The sequence below is a fragment of the Elephas maximus genome, chromosome 17 (genome assembly GCF_024166365.1).
Source record: "Elephas maximus indicus isolate mEleMax1 chromosome 17, mEleMax1 primary haplotype, whole genome shotgun sequence".
In the NCBI taxonomy this organism is placed as follows: Eukaryota; Metazoa; Chordata; class Mammalia; order Proboscidea; family Elephantidae; genus Elephas; species Elephas maximus.
The window spans coordinates 66,814,695-66,836,495 of record NC_064835.1 but is presented as its reverse complement, the minus strand read 5'-3'; the positions used below and the strand labels follow the sequence as shown (position 1 = coordinate 66,836,495).

Below are 21,801 nucleotides of genomic sequence, written 5' to 3'. Positions count from 1 at the left end.
GAGTGAATACAGGAAGTGTACTGGCTTTGAATTCAAGTGCCATGGTTAACTATTGGGGTTTACATTATCTTGTCCTTACTTTGGAACTCTACTTTAATCTCATAGACAAACCAAAAGTATATTGCTATCATGAAATTTGCCTCTGCAGCATTTGATTTCACGCAGGGATGAGCACATACCGTATCCTGGTATCTAATAATTCCTTAATCATTGCCACAACTTCATCATCTTCTTCAGATCCTAGAAACAATCATAAATAAAAAAAATCAACAGTAGAAATCTTATATTCATACAAGTATTAGAACAGCAAGATTTTAATTCCATGGCTTATTAAAAACATAAAAGCATAGACATGTAACTTGGTAAGGTAATATAACCAGTTTTGGGGGCTTTGGGGAAATGGGAAGATCATCCACTTGATTCTTTGAAGAAAAATTAAGACAGCAATGATCAACTCAACATTTGGTGATAAAGCTGAGTATACTGAAACACCTTCATCTACTAATCATGTTAGAGTTTGAAATTTTTGGCCAGTAAATTTGTAAACTGTCATCATTCTCAAGGATTAAAAAGTAGCAGAGAAAACAGGCTGTCTGGATTTTGCAGAAAACTTTTGAGATAAAAAGGCACACCTAGCTTGTAAATTAAGTTACATCTTCAATTTCTCAATTCAGCAGTTTTCAAAGAGGCAATCACACTACATGTCATAGATGTAAGCCTTCTGGAAATATCCAAAATGTTCTATAAATCTTCTGGGCACAAAATTGGCTTTTTGGTTTTTTTCATTTTTGTTTTTGCTTTACTTTGTAAAGTTATTTACTCATCTCCGTCGATGCCTCTCTATAGGTTTTGGTTGTTGTTGAGAAATTTATTTACCTTTGGAAACAAACTAAAAATACAGAGAATCCAAATTACACTATAACAAACACTGGCATTCTGGCAACCTCCTAACAAATATTAGTATTAAATTATATTTTTTTTTATAAAACCTTAATAAATAAAGCTAAAATTCTCTTAGATCAACAAACCTAAGTTCCAGTCCCCACCATTTCCTTTAGAAGGCAATCGCTATCATGAGTTTAGTGTACATCCTTACAGTACATGCTTACATTTACATGTATAAATTTAAACACGAGATCGTACAGCATACACTGCTCTTGTCTATTTAATATATCTTGGACTTTCCAAATCAGCACACACAGATATATTGCAATTTGTGAAATAGGTGCCCAGTAAGCTTTGCATGATTGCCTTATTTAGCCAGTCTCTTGGACTATTTCAGTTGTTTCAGGTTTGTCACTATTTTTAACAATCTTTCAGCATATCTACATGTATAAATAGATATCAGTGTACTTTTACAAATACATCTATGAGGTAAATTCTTAGCAGTAAGATTTTGAGTAAATCCAAAAACCAAACCCATTGTCATCTAGTCAACTGGGTCAATAGGCTTGTGTTATTTTTAATTTTGATAAGATGTAGCCAGTTACTCTCTTGAAAAGTTTCATCAGTTTTATTTACGTATCCATCAAGGTGAGCCCTGGTGGCACAGTGGTTAAGAGCTTGGCTGCTAACCAAAAGGTGTGCAGTTCAAATCCACCAGCTGCTCCTTGGAAGCCCTATGGGGCAGTTCTACTCTATCCTATAGGGTCGCTATGAGTTGGAATCCTCAACAGGAACAGGTTTTGGTGTCCACCAAGAATACATATAACTGCTTCATGTGTTATTAAAAATTTACATAAATGGTATCATAATGGTACATACCCTTCTGCAGTTTTCCTTTTCACTTAATATTTTCTGTCTTTAATGTTGGTATCTCTAGCATGTTCCTTTTAACTGCTGTTATAGTTAAAAAATATTTTAGTGAATTTGCTTCTACATGTTGCCTTGTCCACATTTGCAAAACTCTTTTAAAGTATGTATTTAGAAGCGAAACTACATCATCCAAAGGTGGTTATACACGTGTGTGTATGTACATATATAAACATTAGTTTTTACAGTCAATGCTTATTTGAATTCGTCAACTATTAGAACAAATGAAAGAGTTCAACAAAGTTGGTGAATATGGAATCAATATGCAAAAATCAACAGCATTACTATCACCCCTTTCTCCCCAGTTAGAAAATACATTTTTGAAACTGATACAGGCAGCAAGGTGTAGTGGTTAACAACATGAACTTTGGAGCCAAACTGCCCAGGGTTGATATCCTACTCTGCCACTAACTAGCTGTGTGACCTTGAGCAAGTTACCACCTTCTCGTTGCCTAGGTTTTCCCATGTGTGAAATGAAATGATAACAGTACCTAGCTCATAGGGTTATTTTAAGAATTAACTGAATTTATATTTGTAAAGTGCTTAGAACCATGGCTGGAAAAAGGAAGGCCATTTATAAGTGCTTATTAAAGAAAATAAATACCATTTATCATAACAACAAATCCTATATGGTACTTAGAATTAGAAATAACAAATATAAGTGGGATATTACCAAGAAAAGAATGTGTGAGGTCCCAAATAAATGGGAGCATTTTTTCAGATGAAAAGAATCAATGAAGAAATCTCAACTGTCCCAAATTTAATCTATAAATGCAATGCAATTTCATTCAAAATCTCAACAGGGTTCTTTACAGAACTTTAGAGGCTGATCATAAAACTCACATGGAAGAATAAAGGGACTAGTGCCACCAAAATTTTTTTGAAAAAAAATAATGAGGAACTTACCCTGCCAGATATTGCTATTATATACTAGTTATTAGCCACCCCGTACATTCAGTTACCACCAAGTCAGCCACAACTTATGACAACCCTGACTCATGGTAGCGCTGTGTTATGTCAGAGAAGAACTGGTTTTTAATGGATGTTTTTTCAGAAGCAGATTGCCAGGCCTTCCTTCTAAGATGCCTCCGGGCATACTTGAATCTCCAACCTTCTGGTTATCAGTAAAGCATGTTAACCATTCATACCACCCAGGGACTCCAAGCCATGGTTAGGGAGAAGTTATTTGCAATACATTGACCTAACGAAGGATTAATACCCAAAATACATATTTTTTAATATTGCTAAAATCAATACAAAAAAGACATACAACTCAATTTTTAAAAAACAGGCAAAGGATATGAACAGGCAATTTATTGACAAGGATGCTAAATGGCCAGTGAAGATACAAAAAACCTTCAGGCTCAGTATTAATCAGCTAAATGCAATTAAAACGAGATACTATTTCACACCTAACACATTGGCAAAGAAAAGAAAGAAAAAAGGAAAAAAAGTAAAAGACAACACTAAGTGATGACAGATATAAAAAATGTGAAATTCTTAGATACTGCTAATGTGCAAGTAATTAGATCATTTTTGGAGGGCATTTACACATTATCTAATGTATAGACCCTTAAAAATAAAAATTTTTTTTTGTATTTTTTATAGACCCTTATGACACGATTTCACATCTAAAAATATATTCTAGAGAAACTCTCCACATATGCACTTGAAGACTTGCACAAGGATGTCCATTGCAACAATATTTATAATAGAAATTAGTACAAACAACTCGATTGGATATAAACAAATTAATTAGCTGTAGCTTATTCGTATAATGGAATATTACCCAGCATTTAAAATGAATAAATTAGATCTACATTTTTCAAAATGGATGTATTTTGAAAATATTACATTCAGTGAAAAAGGTAAACTGTACTATAACCCAAGTTATTTAAAGCTTAAGAACAAAAAACAATACTAAATATCCCCTGAGAAGACTTATAAGTGTAGTAAAAGTATATTTAAAAAAAAAAAATTAAGCTTATATACATCTCTGGAAGTAGAAGCAAAAAGGGATGGGGGCTGTGGAGCTTTAGCTGTATCTTTAATATTTTATTTAAAAATAGGCCCAGAGCAACTAATACAAAAGTTAACCTTTGCTAAATCTGAGAAGAGGGCTAACTGGTAAGTATTATAATTTTCTGTATGCTAAAAAATTTTTTTTTAATTTTTATTTTTATATACACTTTTTTTTTTATTGTGCTTTAAGTGAAAGTTTATAAATCAAGTCGGACTCTCATACAAAAATTTATAAACACCTTTCTATGTACTCCTAATTGCTCTCCCCCTAACGAGACAGCATACTCCCTCCCACCTCTATTTCTTTTAGAGTCCATTTGGCCAGCTTCTGACCCTCTCATCTCTCCTTCAGACAGGAGAAGCCAATATAGTCTCATGTATCTACTTGATCCAAAAAGCTCATTCTTCACCAATATCAGTCTATCCCATAGTCTAGTTCAATCCCTGTCTGAAGAGTTAACTTTAGGAATGGTTCCTGTCTTGGGCTAACAGAAGGTCTGGGGACCATGACCTCCGAAGTCATTCTAGTCTCAGTCAGACCATTAAGTCTGGTCTTTTTATGAGAATCTGAGGTCTGCATCCCACTGCTCTCCTGCCCCCTCGGGGGTTCTTGGTTGTATTCCCTGTCAGGGCAGTCATCAGTTATAGCCTGGCACCATCTAGTTCTTCTGGTCTCAGGCTGATGTAGTCTCTGGTTTATGTGGCCCTTTCTGTCTCTTGGGTTCATAATTACCTTGTATCTTTATGTTCTTCATTCTCCTTTGCTCCAGATGAGTTGAGACCAGTTGATGCATCTTAGATGGCTGCTTGCTAGCATTTAAGACCCCAGACACCACTCTCCAAAGTGGGATGCAGAATGTTTTCTTAATAGATTTTATTATGTCAATTGACTTAGATGTCCCCTGAAACCATGGTCCCCAAACCCCCACCCCTGCTACGCTGGCCTTCAAAGCATTCAGTTTATTCAGGAAACTTTGTTTTTGGTTTAGTCCAGTTATCCTGACCTCCCCTGTATTGTGTGTTGTCTTTCCCTTCGCCTAAAATAGTTCTTATCTATTATCTGATTAGTGAAAACCCATCTGCCTCCCTCCCTCCCTCCCTCCCCCTTCTCATAACCATCAAAGAATATTTTCTTCTCTGTTTAAACTATTCCTCGAGTTCTTATAAGAGTGGTCTTATACAATATTTGTCTTTTTGCAGCTGACTAATTTCACTCAGCATAATTCCTTCCAGATTCCTCCATGTTATGAAATGTTTCACAGATTCATCATTGTTCTTTATCAATGGGTAATAGTCCATTGTGTGAATATACCATAATTTATTTATCCATTCATCCGCTGATGGGCACCTTGGTTGCTTCCATTTTTTGCTATTGTAAACAATGCTACAATGAACACGGGTATGCATATACCTGTTCATGTAAAGACTCTTATTTCTCTAGGATATATTCCAAGAAGTAGGACTGCTGGATCGTATGGTAGTTCTATTTCTAGTTTTTTAAGGAGTGCCAAATCAATTTCCAAAGTGGTTGTACCATTTTACATTCCCACCAGCAGTATAGTGTTCTAGTCTCTCCACAACCTCTCCAACATTTCTTATTTTGGGTTTTTTGAATTAATGCTAGCCTTGTGTATGCTAAAAACTTTTGAAAATTTAGTTTTGTATAATAGGTTCCACTTACATACAAGTTTTCAAAAACGATGGATAAAACTAGTACATATGAAGTTTGTTCCCTCTGGAACTGATTCCAGAGCTAACTGAATTAAATTATAATAGTCTGTATTCCCATCACTTCTGAAATCAGAGCAAATGTGACTAAAGTAAAAAGTCTAAAAAAAAATGCTAACTATTAATTAGCCCACAGGACATGTTACCTGCTTCTCCTGAAGATGTTTCCTCTGTAACTAAGGGTAAGCCAGATGCAAAGAAGTCCATGATTGTTGCGTAAATATCTGGTCTCAATAAATTCCAGTCTAACTCTTCACTTTCCTGTGAACATTTGAAGAAAAACACTGTTTACTATTTCCACTCAAGGGCAAAAATAAATACAGAACAGTACCCAGTATCTTTAAAGAATCTTTCTTTCCACCTTCATCCTACTATGCAAGAACAGTCATTTCTGGAGAACGCATTTCAGCTCTGAGTTCAGCTCTTACAGGGTCTGACTCAATCTCAGAACACCCCCTACTCATTCATTCAGTCATCAAACTTTTAAGTGCACTATATATGTGCCATACACTCTGCAAGGATACCAAAATGATTAGAAGATATTTTTTCATGATGTGAAGAGAACTAAAATATTGAATGGATTCTCTGTCTTTAAAGAGGATGATAAAAAGATTTCCATTCTCTTGAAGGAAATAAGTACAAAGTGTAAGATCAAATATATAGCATATCCTAGAACTATTCAAAAAATTCAACTTACAGGTGTTACTTCAGAGTTCTGAAGAAACTCAATGATGCAACTGTCGAATGAAAACATTAACATCCTCTACCAAGGGCTACACTGCTGGAGGACTTGTAGATTGTCAACATGACCGGAATCCATGAGAAAAGATTTAATAACTATTTCACTTCTATACCTGACCAATTAGTTGATTCCATAATAACAGACACCAAAAATCAAATCCATTATTATCAAGTCAATTCCAACGCATAGTGACACTATAGGACAGAGGAGAACTACCCATAGGGTTTCCAAGGCTGTAAATCTTTACATGGGCAGACTGCCACACCTTTTTCCCGCTGAGTGGCTGGTGGGTTTGAACTGCCGAACTTTCAGTTAGCAGCCAAGTGCTTTAACCACTGTACCACCAGAGCTCATATAATAATAGGATTTCTTTTTAAATAATTTTTATTGTCCTTTAAGTGAAAGTTTACAAATCAAGTCAGTCTGTCACATATAAACTTATATACACCTTACTACATACTCCCACTTACTTGCCCCCTAATGAGTCAGCCCGCTCCCTCCTTCCAGTCTCTCCTTTCATGACCATTTTGCCAGTTTCTAACCCCCTCTACCTTCCCATCTCCCCTCCAGACAGGAGATGCCAACATAGTCCCAAGTGTCCACATGATGCAAGTAGCTCACTCCTCATTAGCATCTCTCTCTGACCCACTGTCCAGTCCAATCCATGTCTGATGAGTTGGCTTCAGGAATGGTTCCTGTCCTGGGCCAACAGAAAGTTTGGGGACCATGACCGCCAGGATTCTTCTAGTCTTAGTCAGACCATTAAGTCTGGTCTTTTTATGAGAATTTGGGGGTCTGCATCCCACTGTTCTCCTGCTCCCTCAGGGGTCCTCTGTTGTGTACCCTGTCAGGGCAGTCATTGGTTGTGGCCGAGCACCATCTAGTTCTTCTGGTCTCAGGATGATGTAGTCTCTAGCTCATGTAGCCCCTTCTGTCTCTTGGGCTCCTAATTACCTTGTGACCTTGGTGTTTTTCATTCTCCTTTGATCCAGGTGGGCGGAGACTCATTGATACATCTTAGATGGCCGTTTGCTAGCGTTTAAGACCCCAGACGCCACACTTCAAAGTGAGATGCAGAATGTTTTCTTATTAGAATTTATTTTCCCAATTGATTTAGATGTCCCCTGAAAACATAGTCCCCAAGCCCCGGCCCCTGTTCCACTGACCTTCAAAGCATTCAGTTTATTCAGGAAACTTCTTTGCTTTTGGCCCAGTCCAGTTATGCTGACCTCCCCTATATTGAGTGTTGTCTTTCCCTTCACCTAAAGTAGATCCTATCTACTATCTAATCAGTAAATAACACTTTCCCACCCTTCCTCCCTCCCTCCTCTTGAAACCACAAAAGGATGTGTTCTTCTCAGTTTAAACTATTTCTCAAGATCTTATAATAGCAGTCTTATACAATATTTGTCCTTTTGCATCTGACTAATTTCACGCGGCACAATGCCTTCCAGTTCCTCCATGTTATGAAATGTTTCACAGAATAATAGGATTTTGAAATACTTAAATAGTACTACCAACTAGTTAAGAGAAAGGCAACAAGTTTTGTTTTTATTTTTTTAAAGGAGAGCTCTTTTGGAGGAAAAACTTACATGCAGTCTATTTAGACTCTTAGGATGTCACTGGCTATAGGCTATGCTTAAACAGTATTAAAAAAATGAGTCAACATGGACAAAAGGAATTATTTTTGTCATGGACTAGAATCAATCTGGAGACAGTACAGAAAGGCAAGATAAGCAGGCATTGCTATGGATACAAAAATAAAACCAGAGAGATGCACTGGCAATTGGGAATGGGAACTAGAAGATGAATCAGAGTGCCCCCTTCAGATCCTAAGTAAATAATGGACTCTGCTGAGTAGGGGAATACTGGAAATAAAAAGAAGGATATTTTGAAGTTGTCTAAATGGGGGGAAAATGCAGTAGATAAGCTGCAAGTACACATATACATTTAGAAAAAAAATAACATAAGTGATGCACAATGAAGCTTCTGAGTCATCCATTACAAATCTAAAAAGCAAATAGGCTACCACCAAATCATCAGATAAATGGAACAGTCCCTGATGAGCAAGGTTACTGAAAAAAAAAACAAATCAAACACACTATTCTACTGATTAAATATCAATGCACACTGCTGATGGGAAGATAAAATGGTACAGCCACTTTGGAAAATGATTTGGCGTTTCCTTAAAAAGGTAGAAATAGAACTACCATACAATCCAGCAACCTCACTCCTTGGAATATATCCTAGAGAAATAAGAGCCTTTACACAAACAGATACATGCACACCCATGTTCACTGCCACACTGTTTACAATAACAAAAAGATGGAAGCAACCAAGGAGCCCATCAACGGATGAATGGATAAATACATTGTGGTATATTTACACAATGGAACACTACACATGGATAAAGAACAATGATGAATCCGTGAAACATTTCATAACATGGAGGAATCTGGAAGGCATTATGCTGAGTGAAATTAGTCAGCAGCAAAACGACAAATATCGTATGAGACCACTATCGTAAGAACTTAAGAAATAGTTTAAACAGAGAAGAAAATATTCTTTGATGGTTATGAGAGTGGAGAGAGAGGGGTATTCACTAATTAGACAATAGACAAGAACTATTTTACGTGAAGGGAAAGACAACACACAATACAGGAGAGGTCAGGACAACTGGACTAAACCAAAAGCAAAGAAATTTCCTGAATAAACCAAATGCTTCGAAGGCTACTGTAGCAGGAGCAGGGTTCTGGGGACCATGATTTCAGGGGACATATAGCTCAACTGGCATAATAAAATCTATTAAGAAAACATTCTGCATCCCATTTTGAAGAGTGGCGTCTGGGACCTTAGCTAGCAAGCAGCCATCTAAGATGCATCAGTTGGTCTCAATCCACCGGGAGCAAAGGAGAATGAAAAACACCAAAGACACAAGGTAATTATAAGCCCAAGAAACAGAAAGGGCCATACAGAGACTACATCAGCCTGAGACCAGAAGAATTAGATAGTGCCCAGCTACTGTCGATGACTGCCCTGATGGAGCAGGAGAACAGTTGGATGCAGACCCCAAATTCTCATAAAAAGACCAGACTCAATGGTCTGACTGAGACTAGAAGGACCCCAGAGGTCATGGTCCCCAGACCTTCTGTTCAATCCCAAAGCCAACTCTTCAGACAGGGATTGGACAGGACTATAAAATAGACAATGATACTGGTGAGGAGTGAGCTTCTTGGATCAAGTAGACACATGAGACTATGTGGGCGCTCCTGTCTGGAGGGCAGATGAGAAGGCAGAGTGGGACAGAAGCTGGCTGAATGGACATGGGAAACAGGGTGGAGAAAGGAGTGTGCTGTCTCATCACAGGGAGAGCAACTAGGAGTACATTAAAAAAAAAAAAAAATAGCAAGGTGTATATTAATTTTTGTATGAGAGACTGGCTTGATTTGTAAACTTTCACTTAAAGCTCAATTAAAAAAAAAAAGATACAGTTAGAGGAAAAAAAATATGTATTGATGCGTGCCCTAACTTGGAGTGTTATCTCTTGTTTAGGTTATTTCACTTAAGAAGAAATAGTGGAGGTGAAGAAATTTCAAAAAGGGTAACTAAATAATGAAGAGAAAGGGAAATAAAACATGACTCACCAAATCAAATCAAAGAAAAGGGAAAAAATATAAGAAAATCTTTTAGAGTTTTCATGTATAAAAACTTCTATACAGTATGGGCCATATATAAAAGAACTAACCAAAAGTTTTAAGTAAATATGTAATTTGTCATTATAAAAAGAAGACAAGAATACCTAACCAAAAAAACCAAACTCAGTGCTGACGAGTGGATTCTGACTCACAGTGACCCTACAGGCCAGGGCAGAACTGCCCCGTAGGGTTTCCAAGGCTATATATCTTTAAGGAAGCAGACTGCCACATCTTTCTCCTATGGAGCGGCTGGTGCATTCCAACCACCAAACCTTCAGTTAGCAGCCAAACACTTTAACCACTCCGCCACCAGGGCTCCTCCAAAAATACGTAGTTGTAATTAAATTAGACAGTATACGTAAAGCACTTAGCAGCGTATCTGACATGTCAAGAGATATTAACAAAGGCTTGTCTCCTTGATCCCCTTAAAAATTATAAAAGAAAGAATAATCCTTTAAACTGTTTAATGGGAGTTTAATGACCACTTTCGAGTTTGACACAGTATTAGACAAGTGTAAGGAGCCCTGGTGGCACAGTGGTTCAATAACAGCAAGTGTTACTGCTGTCGCTGTTGTTACTGAAGCGTTACTGAGAGGTGGTGGGAATGTGTCCGATGTCATTACATAAGTGCCCAATTTGAAAGATGACACATATTCAGTCTGTTGGTGGAATACTTGCTTCCCTTTTACATTATCAATTTAGATTAAGAATTAGTAAAAATAATACTTGGAAGCCTAAATTCTAGTCTTGCTAAGGTTGGGTCATGGCCCTGTTGTAGATCAGCTATATATAATATTAGGCACTGCATTTAACCCTCTGAAGCTCAAGTTTTTTTTTTTTTTGAAAAATGAGGTTCTGGACTACAATTAATTTCAACTTGAAAATCCTATTAAATAATTGAGAAATGTGAGAAATGAACTTCACTTGAGATTTGTAATAACAGTATGTGTAAAATATATTAAGAACACAAATTCTGGAGATGAGCACTGGACTCAAAAAAACTGAAAGTCCTTCAAGTCGTATCTTATACAATCCTACATTTACCTTTGTGACAGTGATGAAATCTGGTCCAAAGAAGACACTTTTTACTCCTTCAATCCTGAATAACTGCCTGTAAATAAAGAAATAATGTGTTTCATTACAGAAAAGTTTAAACGTAGGGAAAAGTAAAAGAATCTCCATTAACCACAGTGATACCACGTATCACCAGCTTCAACAATTACCATCTCATGGCCAATCTTGTTTCCTTTTCTTATCCTACGGTCCAGCAATGCCATTCCTAAGTATTTACCCAAGATAAAGGAAATCAAATGCTCCACAAAGACTTGCACATAAATCTTTTATAGCAGCTTTATTCGTAACTACAAAAAACAAAACAACAACAACAAAAAAAATCCTGAAAAAGTTCATCAACTGGTGAATGAATAAACAGACTGTGGTATTTTCATACAACGCAGTACTTCTCAGCAATGAAAAGGAATGATACACGCAAAAACAAGGATGACCGTCAAAGGCATTATGCTAAGTGAAAGAAGCCAGACACAAAAGACCACGTGGTTCCATTTATAGGAAATTCTAGAGAAGGCAAAACTACAGTGACGGAAAGCAGATCAGCAGTTACCAGGACGTGGGAGTGGAACAGGAGGACTGAATACAAAGCAGCATAAAGGGTATTTTACAGTGATAAAAATGTACTACTTTTTTTTTTATGGTGGTGCTTATACAGCTGTAAATATTTGTCATAACGCATCGAATCGTACACTTACAATTGGTGGATCTCACTGCATGTAAATTATACATCAATACAGCTAACTTACAAAAATCCTATAGGGCGTGGAGAGGAAGACTGTAATTGGAAAAGCCCCTACAAGTGTTCTGAAATGCACCTTCCTTCCCTACTGGCTCACATATTTACCACACCTAGTACAGTATACACTCTACCGCAGTTTCCTGTCTTCTAACCTTAGGTGACATATTCTAAAGAAGGTTACAGTTTTCCTTTTCTTTGTCTATTATCATAAGAGCACTATTAGGATTTTACTGGTTTGAATTATTTGGGAATTTGTCTAATGCAATGTTATCTGGGTCCTTTCCACAGCCATTCACTATTAAATTCACGAGTATTCACAAGATCCTTGGCTGCATTTTTTGATCCAAAAACTCAGGTAGAGGCCTTTAAGTAAGTCCCTTGACTGGCTCAGCAGATTAGCCTTCTGTACATCTGCAGTTAGCAAACCATCTGTCTCCAAATGAAAGCGCCACGTCAAAGAATCAACTCAATCTACAGCAATGTCATGAAGACTGCTTTAAGCAAAGAGTTCACAGGCTCTGTCCCTAAAAGAAAGAAAAGGTGAAACACGTTATACACGCTTGCCATTTAGGTTACCCCCCTTAGGACTAACTAACTTCACTTTGTGAATGTGCAAAAGAAAATATGATACCCAGAACTGAACACAATCCCTCAAATGTAGTTGGACTTATTCAGAGCACAGACTATTACCTCCCCCGATCTGGACAACTCCCATGTGTCTGTCAGTTTGTCGTACTGTGGGGGCTTCCATGTTGCTGTGATGCTGGAAGCTATGCCACCAGTGCTCAGATACCAGCAGGGTTACCGATGGCAGACAGGTTATGGCTGAGCTTCTAGACTAAGACTGACTAGGAAGAAGGACCCAGCAGTCTACTTCTGAAAAGAATTAGCCAGTGAAAACCTTATGAATAGCAGTGGAACACTGTCTGATATAGTGCCAGAAGATGAGCCCCTCGGATTGGAAGACAACTGGGGAAGAGCTGCCTCCTCAAATCAGAGTCCACCTTAATGACATGGATGGGGTCAAGCTTTCGAGACCTCTGTTTGCTGATGTGGCACGACTCAAAATGACAAGAAACAGTTGCAAACATCCATTAATAACTGGAACGTGGAATGTACAAACTATGAATCTAGGAAAACTGGAAATCATCAAGAAGAAATGGAGGGAGGCGGGGCCAAGATGGCGGACTAGGTAGACGCTACCTCGGATCCCTCTTGCAACAAAGACTCGGAAAAACAAGTGAATCGATCACGTACATAACAATCTACGAACCCTGAACAACAAAAACAGATTTAGAGACAGAAAATGAACAAATACGGGGAAGCAGCGATTGTTTTCAGAGCCTGGAGCCAGCGTCCCAGTCAGGTAACCTTTGGCGCCCGATCTAGGGCAGAGCCCAGGGGAGCGGACGGCGCAAACAAGGGGCCCAGCCCTACCCCCCTGAACTCACCCCGGGAGGGGGCCCAGCCGGTTCGCGCGGGCAGCGTGGCGACGCAGCCAGTGGGAGAAGTCCCCGGGAGGCAGTGACAGGTCTTGGAGCTGGGAGAGCAGCGTCCCAGCCAGGGAATCGTGCCGCCGGGCATTTGACTGGGTGCTGTCACGGCAAAAGCACGGGACCTGCTCCACTCCCCTGAACCAACCCCGAGAGGGGGCCCAGCCGGTTATCGGAGGCGGCGCGGCAACGCAGCTGGCGGGACGAGAAGTCCCCGGGAGGCAGTGACTGATTTCGGAGCCAGGAGTAAAGCGTCCCAGCTGAGGAACCTTGACGTTAGGATTTGGACTGGCAGCGTAGGATCTGACCGTGACTTCAGTGGGCCAGACCCCCGGGGGCGATCTCCACACAGCCAGCACACATAGGCGACACGCCCCACGGGAATCTCAGATATAATAGTCATTCCAAGCAACACAAGCAACTCTGGCTATATTCTGAGGTGCTACTCTCGTATCTCTCTGATCCCTCCCCCACCCTCCCCAGGCGGCTTCATTAACATTGGAATTGCCTGAGCCAGAGGGAGAACGGCTCCAGCTCCGCGGCGGCTTTGCTTCCCCCCCGCCCTTTTTTTTCTTCTTTTGGTCTTTTCCTAACCCACTCTTTCAGCCTGAGAGAAGGAACAAAAAAACAAAAAAAAAACACAGGGACCAAAAATCCACCCCTAATTGGACTAAAAACACAGAACCAGCTACAGCCAAGCATATATGATCCAAATCTCAGACTTTCATCCTTACAGGGAACAAGATGGGGGTTATAATCCAAAGGCAATTCTGATAGGGATCTGACTGCATTTTTCTTTAGGGGATTTTCTGGAAAAACTAGTTTCCCAGTGATGGCTTGGAGACAGCAGTCGATATCAAACTACATAAAGAAACAGACCATGACAGCTTCTACAACCCCCCCAAACAAAAGAATCAAAATCTTTCCCAAATGAAGATACAATCCTGGAATTATCAGATACAGAATATAAAAAACTAATTTACAGAATGCTTCAAGACATCAGAAACGAAATAAGGCAAACTGCAGAAAAAGCCAAGGAACAGACTGATAAAACTGTTGAAGAACTCAAAAAGATTATTCAAGAACATAGTGGAAAAATTAATAAGTTGCAAGAATCCATAGAGAGACAGCATGTAGAAATCCAAAAGATTAACAATAAAATTACAGAATTAGACAACGCAATAGGAAGTCAGAGGAGCAGACTCGAGCAATTAGAATGCAGACTGGGACATCTGGAGGACCAGGGAATTAACACCAACATAGCTGAAAAAAAATCAGATAAAAGAATTTAAAAAAATGAAGAAACCCTAAGAATCATGTGGGACTCTATCAAGAAGGATAACTTGCGTGTGATTGGAGTCCCAGAACAGGGAGGGAGGACAGAAAACACAGAGAAAATAGTTGAAGAACTCCTGACAGAAAACTTCCCTGACATCATGAAAGACGAAAGGATATCTATCCAAGATGCTCATCGAACCCCATTTAAGATTGATCCAAAAAGAAAAACACCAAGACATATTATCATCAAACTCACCAAAACCAAAGATAAACAGAAAATTTTAAAAGCAGCCAGGGAGAAAAGAAAGGTTTCCTTCAAGGGAGAATCAATAAGTTCAGACTACTCAGCAGAAACCATGCAGGCAAGAAGGGAATGGGATGACGTATACAGAGCACTGAAGGAGAACAACTGCCAGCCAAGGATCATATATCCAGCAAAACTCTCTCTGAAATATGAAGGCAAAATTAAGATATTTACAGATAAACACAAGTTTAGAGAATTTGCAAAAACCAAAACAAAGCTACAAGAAATACTAAAGGATATTGTTTGGTCAGAAAACCAATAATATCAGATACCAGCACAACCCAAGGTCACAAAACAGAACATCCTGATATCAACTCAAATAGGGAAACCACAAAAACAAATTAAGATTAATTTTAAAAAATTTAAAAAAAAATACTCATAACAGGGAATCACGGAAGTCAATACGTAAAAGATCACAATAATCCAAAAGAGGGACTAAATACAGGAGGCATAGAACTGCCATATGGAGAGTGATACAAGGTGATATAGAACAACACAAGTAAGGTTTTTACTTAGAAAAATAGGGGTACATAATAAGGTAACCACAAAGAGGTATAACAACTCCATAACTCAAGATAAAAGCCAAGAAAAACGTTAACAACTCAACAAACATAAAGTCAAACACTACGAAAATGAGGATCTCACAATTTAATAAGAAAAACGTCTCAGCACAAAAAAGTATGTGGAAAAATGAAATTGTCAACGACACACATAAAAAGGCATCAAAATGACAACACTAAACACTTATTTATCTATAATTACGCTGAATGTAAATGGACTAAATGCACCAATAAAGAGACAGAGAGTCTCGGACTGGATAAAGAAACACGATCCGTCCATATGCTGCCTACAAGAGACACACCTTAGACTTAGAGACACAAACAAACTAAAACTCAAAGGATGGAAAAAAATGTATCAAGCAAACAATAAGCAAAAAAGGAGTACCAATATTAATTTCTGACAAAATAGACTTTAGACTGAAATCCACCACAAAGGATAAAAAAGGACACTACGTAATGATAAAAGGGACAATTGATCAGGAAGACATAACCATATTAAATATTTATGCACCCAATGACAGGGCTGCTAGATTCATAAATCAAATTTTAACAGAATTGAAAAGTGAGATAGACACCTCCACAATTATAGTAGGAGACTTCAACACACCACTTTCGGAGAAGGACAGGACATCCAGTAAGAAGCTCAACAGAGACACGGAAGACCTAATTACAACAATCAACCAACTTGACCTCATTGACTTATACAGAACTCTCCACCCAACTGCTGCAAAGTATACTTTTTTTTCTAGCGCACATGGAACATTCTCTGGAATAGACCACATATTAGGTCATAAAACAAACCTTTGCAGAGTCCAAAACATCGAAATATTACAAAGCATCTTCTCAGACCACAAGGCAATAAAACTAGAAATCAGTAACAGAAAAACTAGGGAAAAGAAATCAAATACTTGGAAACTGAACAATACCCTCCTGACAAAAGACTGGGTTATAGAAGACATCAAGGAGGGAATAAGGAAATTCATAGAGTGCAACGAGAATGAAAATACTTCCTATCAAAACCTCTGGGACGCAGCAAAAGCAGTGCTCAGAGGCCAATTTATATCGATAAATGCACACATACAAAAAGAAGAAAGAGCCAAAATCAGAGAACTGTCCCTACAACTTGAACAAATAGAAAGTGAGCAACAAAGGAATCCATCAGGCACCAGAAGAAAACAAATAATAAAAATTAGAGCTGAACTAAATGAATTAGAGAACAGAAAAACAATTGAAAGAATTAACAAAGCCAAAAGCTGGTTCTTTGAAAAAACTAACAAAATTGATAAACCATTGGCTAGACTGACTAAAGAAATACAGCAAAGGAAACAAATAACCCAAATAAGAAACGAGAAGGACCACATCACAACAGAACCAACTGAAATTAAAAGAATCATATCAGATTATTACGAAAAATTGTACTCTAATTTGCAAACCTAGAAGAAATGGATGAACTCCTGGAAAAACACTACCTACCTAAACTAACACATTCAGAAGTAGAACAACTAAATAGACCCATAACAAAAAAAGAGATTGAAACGGTAATCAAAAAACTCCCAACAAAAAAAAAGCCCTGGCCCGGATGGCTTCACTGCAGAGTTCTACCAAACTTTCAGAGGAGAGTTAACACCACTACTACTGAAGGTACTTCAAAGCATAGAAGATGACGGAATACTACCCAACTCATTCTATGAAGCCACCATCTCCCTGATACCAAAACCAGGTAAAGACATTACAAAAAAAGAAAATTACACACCTATATCCCTCATGAACATAGATGCAAAAATCCTCAACAAAATTCTGGCCAATAGAATTCAACAACATATCAAAAAAATAATTCACCACGATCAAGTGGGATTTATACCAGGTACGCAAGGCTGGTTTAATATCAAAAAAACCATAAATGTAATCCACCACATAAATAAAACAAAACACAAAAACCACACGATCTTATCAATTGATGCAGAAAAGGCATTTGACAAAGTCCAACACCCATTTATGATAAAAACTCTCACCAAAATAGGAATTGAAGGAAAATTCCTCAACATAATAAACGGCATCTATGCAAAGCCAACAGCCAACATCACTCTAAATGGAGAGAACCTGAAGGCATTTCCCTTGAGAACGGGAACCAGACAAGGATGCCCTTTATCACCGCTCTTATTCAACATCGTGCTAGAACTCCTAGCCAGGGCAATTAGGCTAGACAAAGAAATAAAAGGCATCCGGACTGGCAAGGAGGAAGTAAAATTATCTCTATCTGCAGATGACATGATCTTATACACAGAAAACCCTAAGGAATCCTCCAGAAAACTACTGAAACTAATAGAAGAGTTTGGCAGAGTCTCAGGTCATAAGATAAACATACAAAAATCATTTGGATTCCTCTACATCAACAAAAAGAACACCGAAGAGGAAATAACCAAATCAATACCATTCACGGTAGCCCCCAAGAAGATAAGATACTTAGGAATAAATCTTACCAAGGATGTAAAAGACCTATACAAAGAAAACTACAAAGCTCTACTACAAGAAATTCAAAAGGACATACTTAAGTGGAAAAACATACCCTGCTCATGGATAGGAAGACTTAACATAGTAAAAATGTCTATTCTACCAAAAGCCATCTATACATTTAACGCACTTCCGATCCAAATTCCAATGTCATATTTTAAGGGGATAGAGAAACAAATCACCAATTTCTTATGGAAGGGAAAGAAGCCCCGGATAAGCAAAGCACTACTGAAAAAGAAGAAGAAAGTGGGAGGCCTCACCTTACCTGACTTCAGAACCTATTATACAGCCACAGTAGTCAAAACAGCCTGGTATTGGTACAACAACAGACACATAGACCAATGGAACAGCATTGAGAACCCAGACATAGATCCCTCCACGTATGAGCAGCTGATATTTGACAAAGGACCAGTGTCAGCTAATTGGGGAAAAGATAGTCTTTTTAACAAATGGTGCTGGCATAACTGGATATCCATTTGCAAAAAAATGAAACAGGACCCATACCTCACACCATGCACAAAAACTAACTCCAACTGGATCAAAGACCTAAACATAAAGACTAAAACGATAAAGATCACGGAAGAAAAAATTGGGACAACCCTAGGAGCCCTAATACAAGGTATAAACAGAATACAAAACATTACCAAAAATGACGAAGAGAAACCCGATAACTGGGAGCTCCTAAAAATCAAACACCTATGCTCATCTAGAGATTTCTCCAAAAGAGTAAAAAGACCACTTACAGACTGGGAAAGAATTTTCAGCTATGACATCTCCGACCAGTGCCTGATCTCTAAAATCTACATGATTCTGTCAAAACTCAACCACAAAAAGACAAACAACCCAATCAAGAAGTGGGCAAAGGATATGAACACACATTTCACTAAAGAAGATATTCAGGCAGCCAACAGATACATGAGAAAATGCTCTCGATCATTAGCCATTAGAGAAATGCAAATTAAAACTACGATGAGATTCCATCTCACACCAGCAAGGCTGGCATTAATCCAAAAAACACAAAATAATAAATGTTGGAGAGGCTGCGGAGAGATTGGAACTCTTATACACTGCTGGTGGGAATGTAAAATGGTACAACCACTTTGGAAATCTATCTGGCGTTATCTTAAACAGTTAGAAATAGAACTACCATACAACCCAGAAATCCCACTCCTCGGAATATACCCTAGAGATACAAGAGCCTTCATACAAACAGATAAATGCACACCCATGTTTATTGCAGCTCTGTTTACAATAGCAAAAAGCTGGAAGCAACCAAGGTGTCCATCAACGGATGAATGGGTAAATAAATTGTGGTATATTCACACAATGGAATACTACGCATCGATAAAGAACAGTGACGAATCTCTGAAACATTTCATAACATGGAGGAACCTGGAAGGCATTATGCTGAGCGAAATTAGTCAGAGGCAAAAGGACAAATATTGTATAAGACCACTATTATAAGATCTTGAGAAATAGTATAAACTGAGAAGAACACATACTTTTGTGGTTACGAGGGGGGGGAGGGAGGGAGGGTGGGAGAGGGTTTTTTATTGATTAATCAGTAGATAAGAACTGCTTTAGGTGAAGGGAAAGACAACACTCAATACATGGAAGGTCAGCTCAATTGGACTGGACCAAAAGCAAAGAAGTTTCTGGGATAAAATGAATGCTTCAAAGGTCAGGGGAGCAAGTGCGGGGGTCTGGGGAACATGGTTTGCGGGGACTTCTAAGTCAATTGGCAAAATAATTCTATTATGAAATCATTCTGCATCCCACTTTGAAATGTGGCGTCCGGGGTCTTAAATGCTAACAAGTGGCCATCTAAGATGCAGCAATTGGTCTCAACCCACCTGGAGCAAAGGAAAATGAAGAACACCAAGGCCACACGACAACTAAGAGCCCAAGAGACAGAAAGGGCCACATGAACCAGAGACCTACATCATCCTGAGACCAGAAGAACTAGTTGGTGCCCGGCCACAATCAATGACTGCTCTGACAGGGAGCACAACAGAGGACCCCTGAGGGAGCAGGAGATCAGTGGGATGCAGACCCCAAATTCTCATAAAAAGACCAAACTTAATGGTCTGACTGAGACTGGAGGAATCCCGGCGGCCATGCTCCCCAGACCTTCAGTTGACACAGGACAGGAACCATCCCCGAAGACAACTCATCAGAAATGAAAGGGACTGGTCAGCGGGTGGGAGAGAGACGCTGATGAAGAGTGAGCTAATTATAATAGGTGGACACTTGAGATTGTGTTGGCAACTCTTGTCTGGAGGGGGGATGGGAGGATAGAGAGAGAGGGAAGCCGGCAAAATTGTCAAGAAAGGAGAGACTGAAAGGGCTGACTCAAGAGGGGGAGAGCAAGTGGGAGTAGGGAGTGAGACGTATGTAAACTTATATGTGACAAACCGATTGGATTTGTAAACGTTCACTTGAAGCTTAATAAAAGTTATTAAAAAAAAAAAAGTAAATGATAAAAAAAAAAAAAGAACATCGAAGAGGAAATAACCAAATCAATACCATTCACAGTAGCCCCCAGGATGATAAAATACTTAGGAATAAATCTTACCAAGGATGTAAAAGACCTATACAAAGAAAACTACAAAGCTCTACTACAAGAAATTAAAAAGGACATACTTAAGTAGAAAAACATACCCTGCTCATGGATAGGAAGACTTAACATAGTAAAAATGTCTATTCCACCAAAAGCCATCTATACATATAACGCACTTCTGATCCAAATTCCAATGTCATTTTTTAAGGTGATAGAGAAACAAATCACCAATTTCATATGGAAGGGAAAGAAGCCTCGGATAAGCAAAGCATTACTGAAAAAGAAGAAGAAAGTGGGAGGCCTCACTCTACCTGATTTCAGAACCTATTATACAGCCACAGTAGTCAAAACAGCCTGGTACTGGTACAACAACAGGCACATAGACCAATGGAACAGAATTGAGAACCCAGATATAAATCCATCCATGTATGAGCAGCTGATATTTGACAAAGGCCCAGTATCAGTTAATTGGGGAAAAGATAGTCTTTTTAACAAATGGTGCTGGCATAACTGGATATCCATTTGCAAAAAAATGAAACAGGACCCATACCTCACACCAAGCACAAAAACTAACTCCAAGTGGATCAAAGACCTAAACGTAAAGACTAAAACGATAAAGATGATCAAAGAAAAAATAGGGACAACCTTAGGAGCCCTAATACAAGGCATAAACAGAATACAAAACATTACCAAAAATGACGAAGAGAAACCCGATAACTGGGAGCTCCTAAAAATCAAACACCTATGCTCATCTAAAGACTTCACCAAAAGAGTAAAAAGACCACCTACAGACTGGGAAAGAATTTTCAGCTATGACATCTCCGACCAGTGCCTGATCTCTAAAATCTACATGATTCTGTCAAAACTCAACCACAAAAAGACAAACAACCCAATCAAGAAGTGGGCAAAGGATATGAACACACACTTCACTAAAGAAGATATTCAGGCAGCTAACAGATACATGAGAAAATGCTCTCGATCATTAGCCATTAGAGAAATGCAAATTAAAACTACGATGAGATTCCATCTCACTCCAACAAGGCTGGCATTAATCCAAAAAACACAAAATAATAAATGTTGGAGAGGCTGCGGAGAGATTGGAACTCTTATACACTGCTGGTGGGAATGTAAAATGGTACAACCACTTTGGAAATCTATCTGGCGTTATCTTAAACAGTTAGAAATAGAACTACCATACAACCCAGAAATCCCACTCCTCGGAATATACCCTAGAGAAACAAGAGCCTTCATACAAACAGATATATGCACACCCATGTTTACCGCAG

General features: G+C 38.6%; 1 protein-coding gene across 2 annotated transcripts in view; it reads right to left on the bottom strand.

The window, feature by feature from the left end:
• NFU1 (NFU1 iron-sulfur cluster scaffold) overlaps positions 1 to 21,801 on the bottom strand; it is a 45,072-nt gene that overhangs the window by 10,608 nt on the left and 12,663 nt on the right. For both annotated transcript variants that reach the window (XM_049856423.1, XM_049856424.1), the window contains exons 4-6: positions 11,044 to 11,110; positions 5,709 to 5,823; positions 180 to 240 (exon numbers count right to left, since the gene is read on the bottom strand). In XM_049856423.1, the coding sequence (XP_049712380.1) occupies positions 180 to 240; positions 5,709 to 5,823; positions 11,044 to 11,110 (243 nt within the window). The remainder of the gene's footprint in view (positions 1 to 179; positions 241 to 5,708; positions 5,824 to 11,043; positions 11,111 to 21,801) is intronic.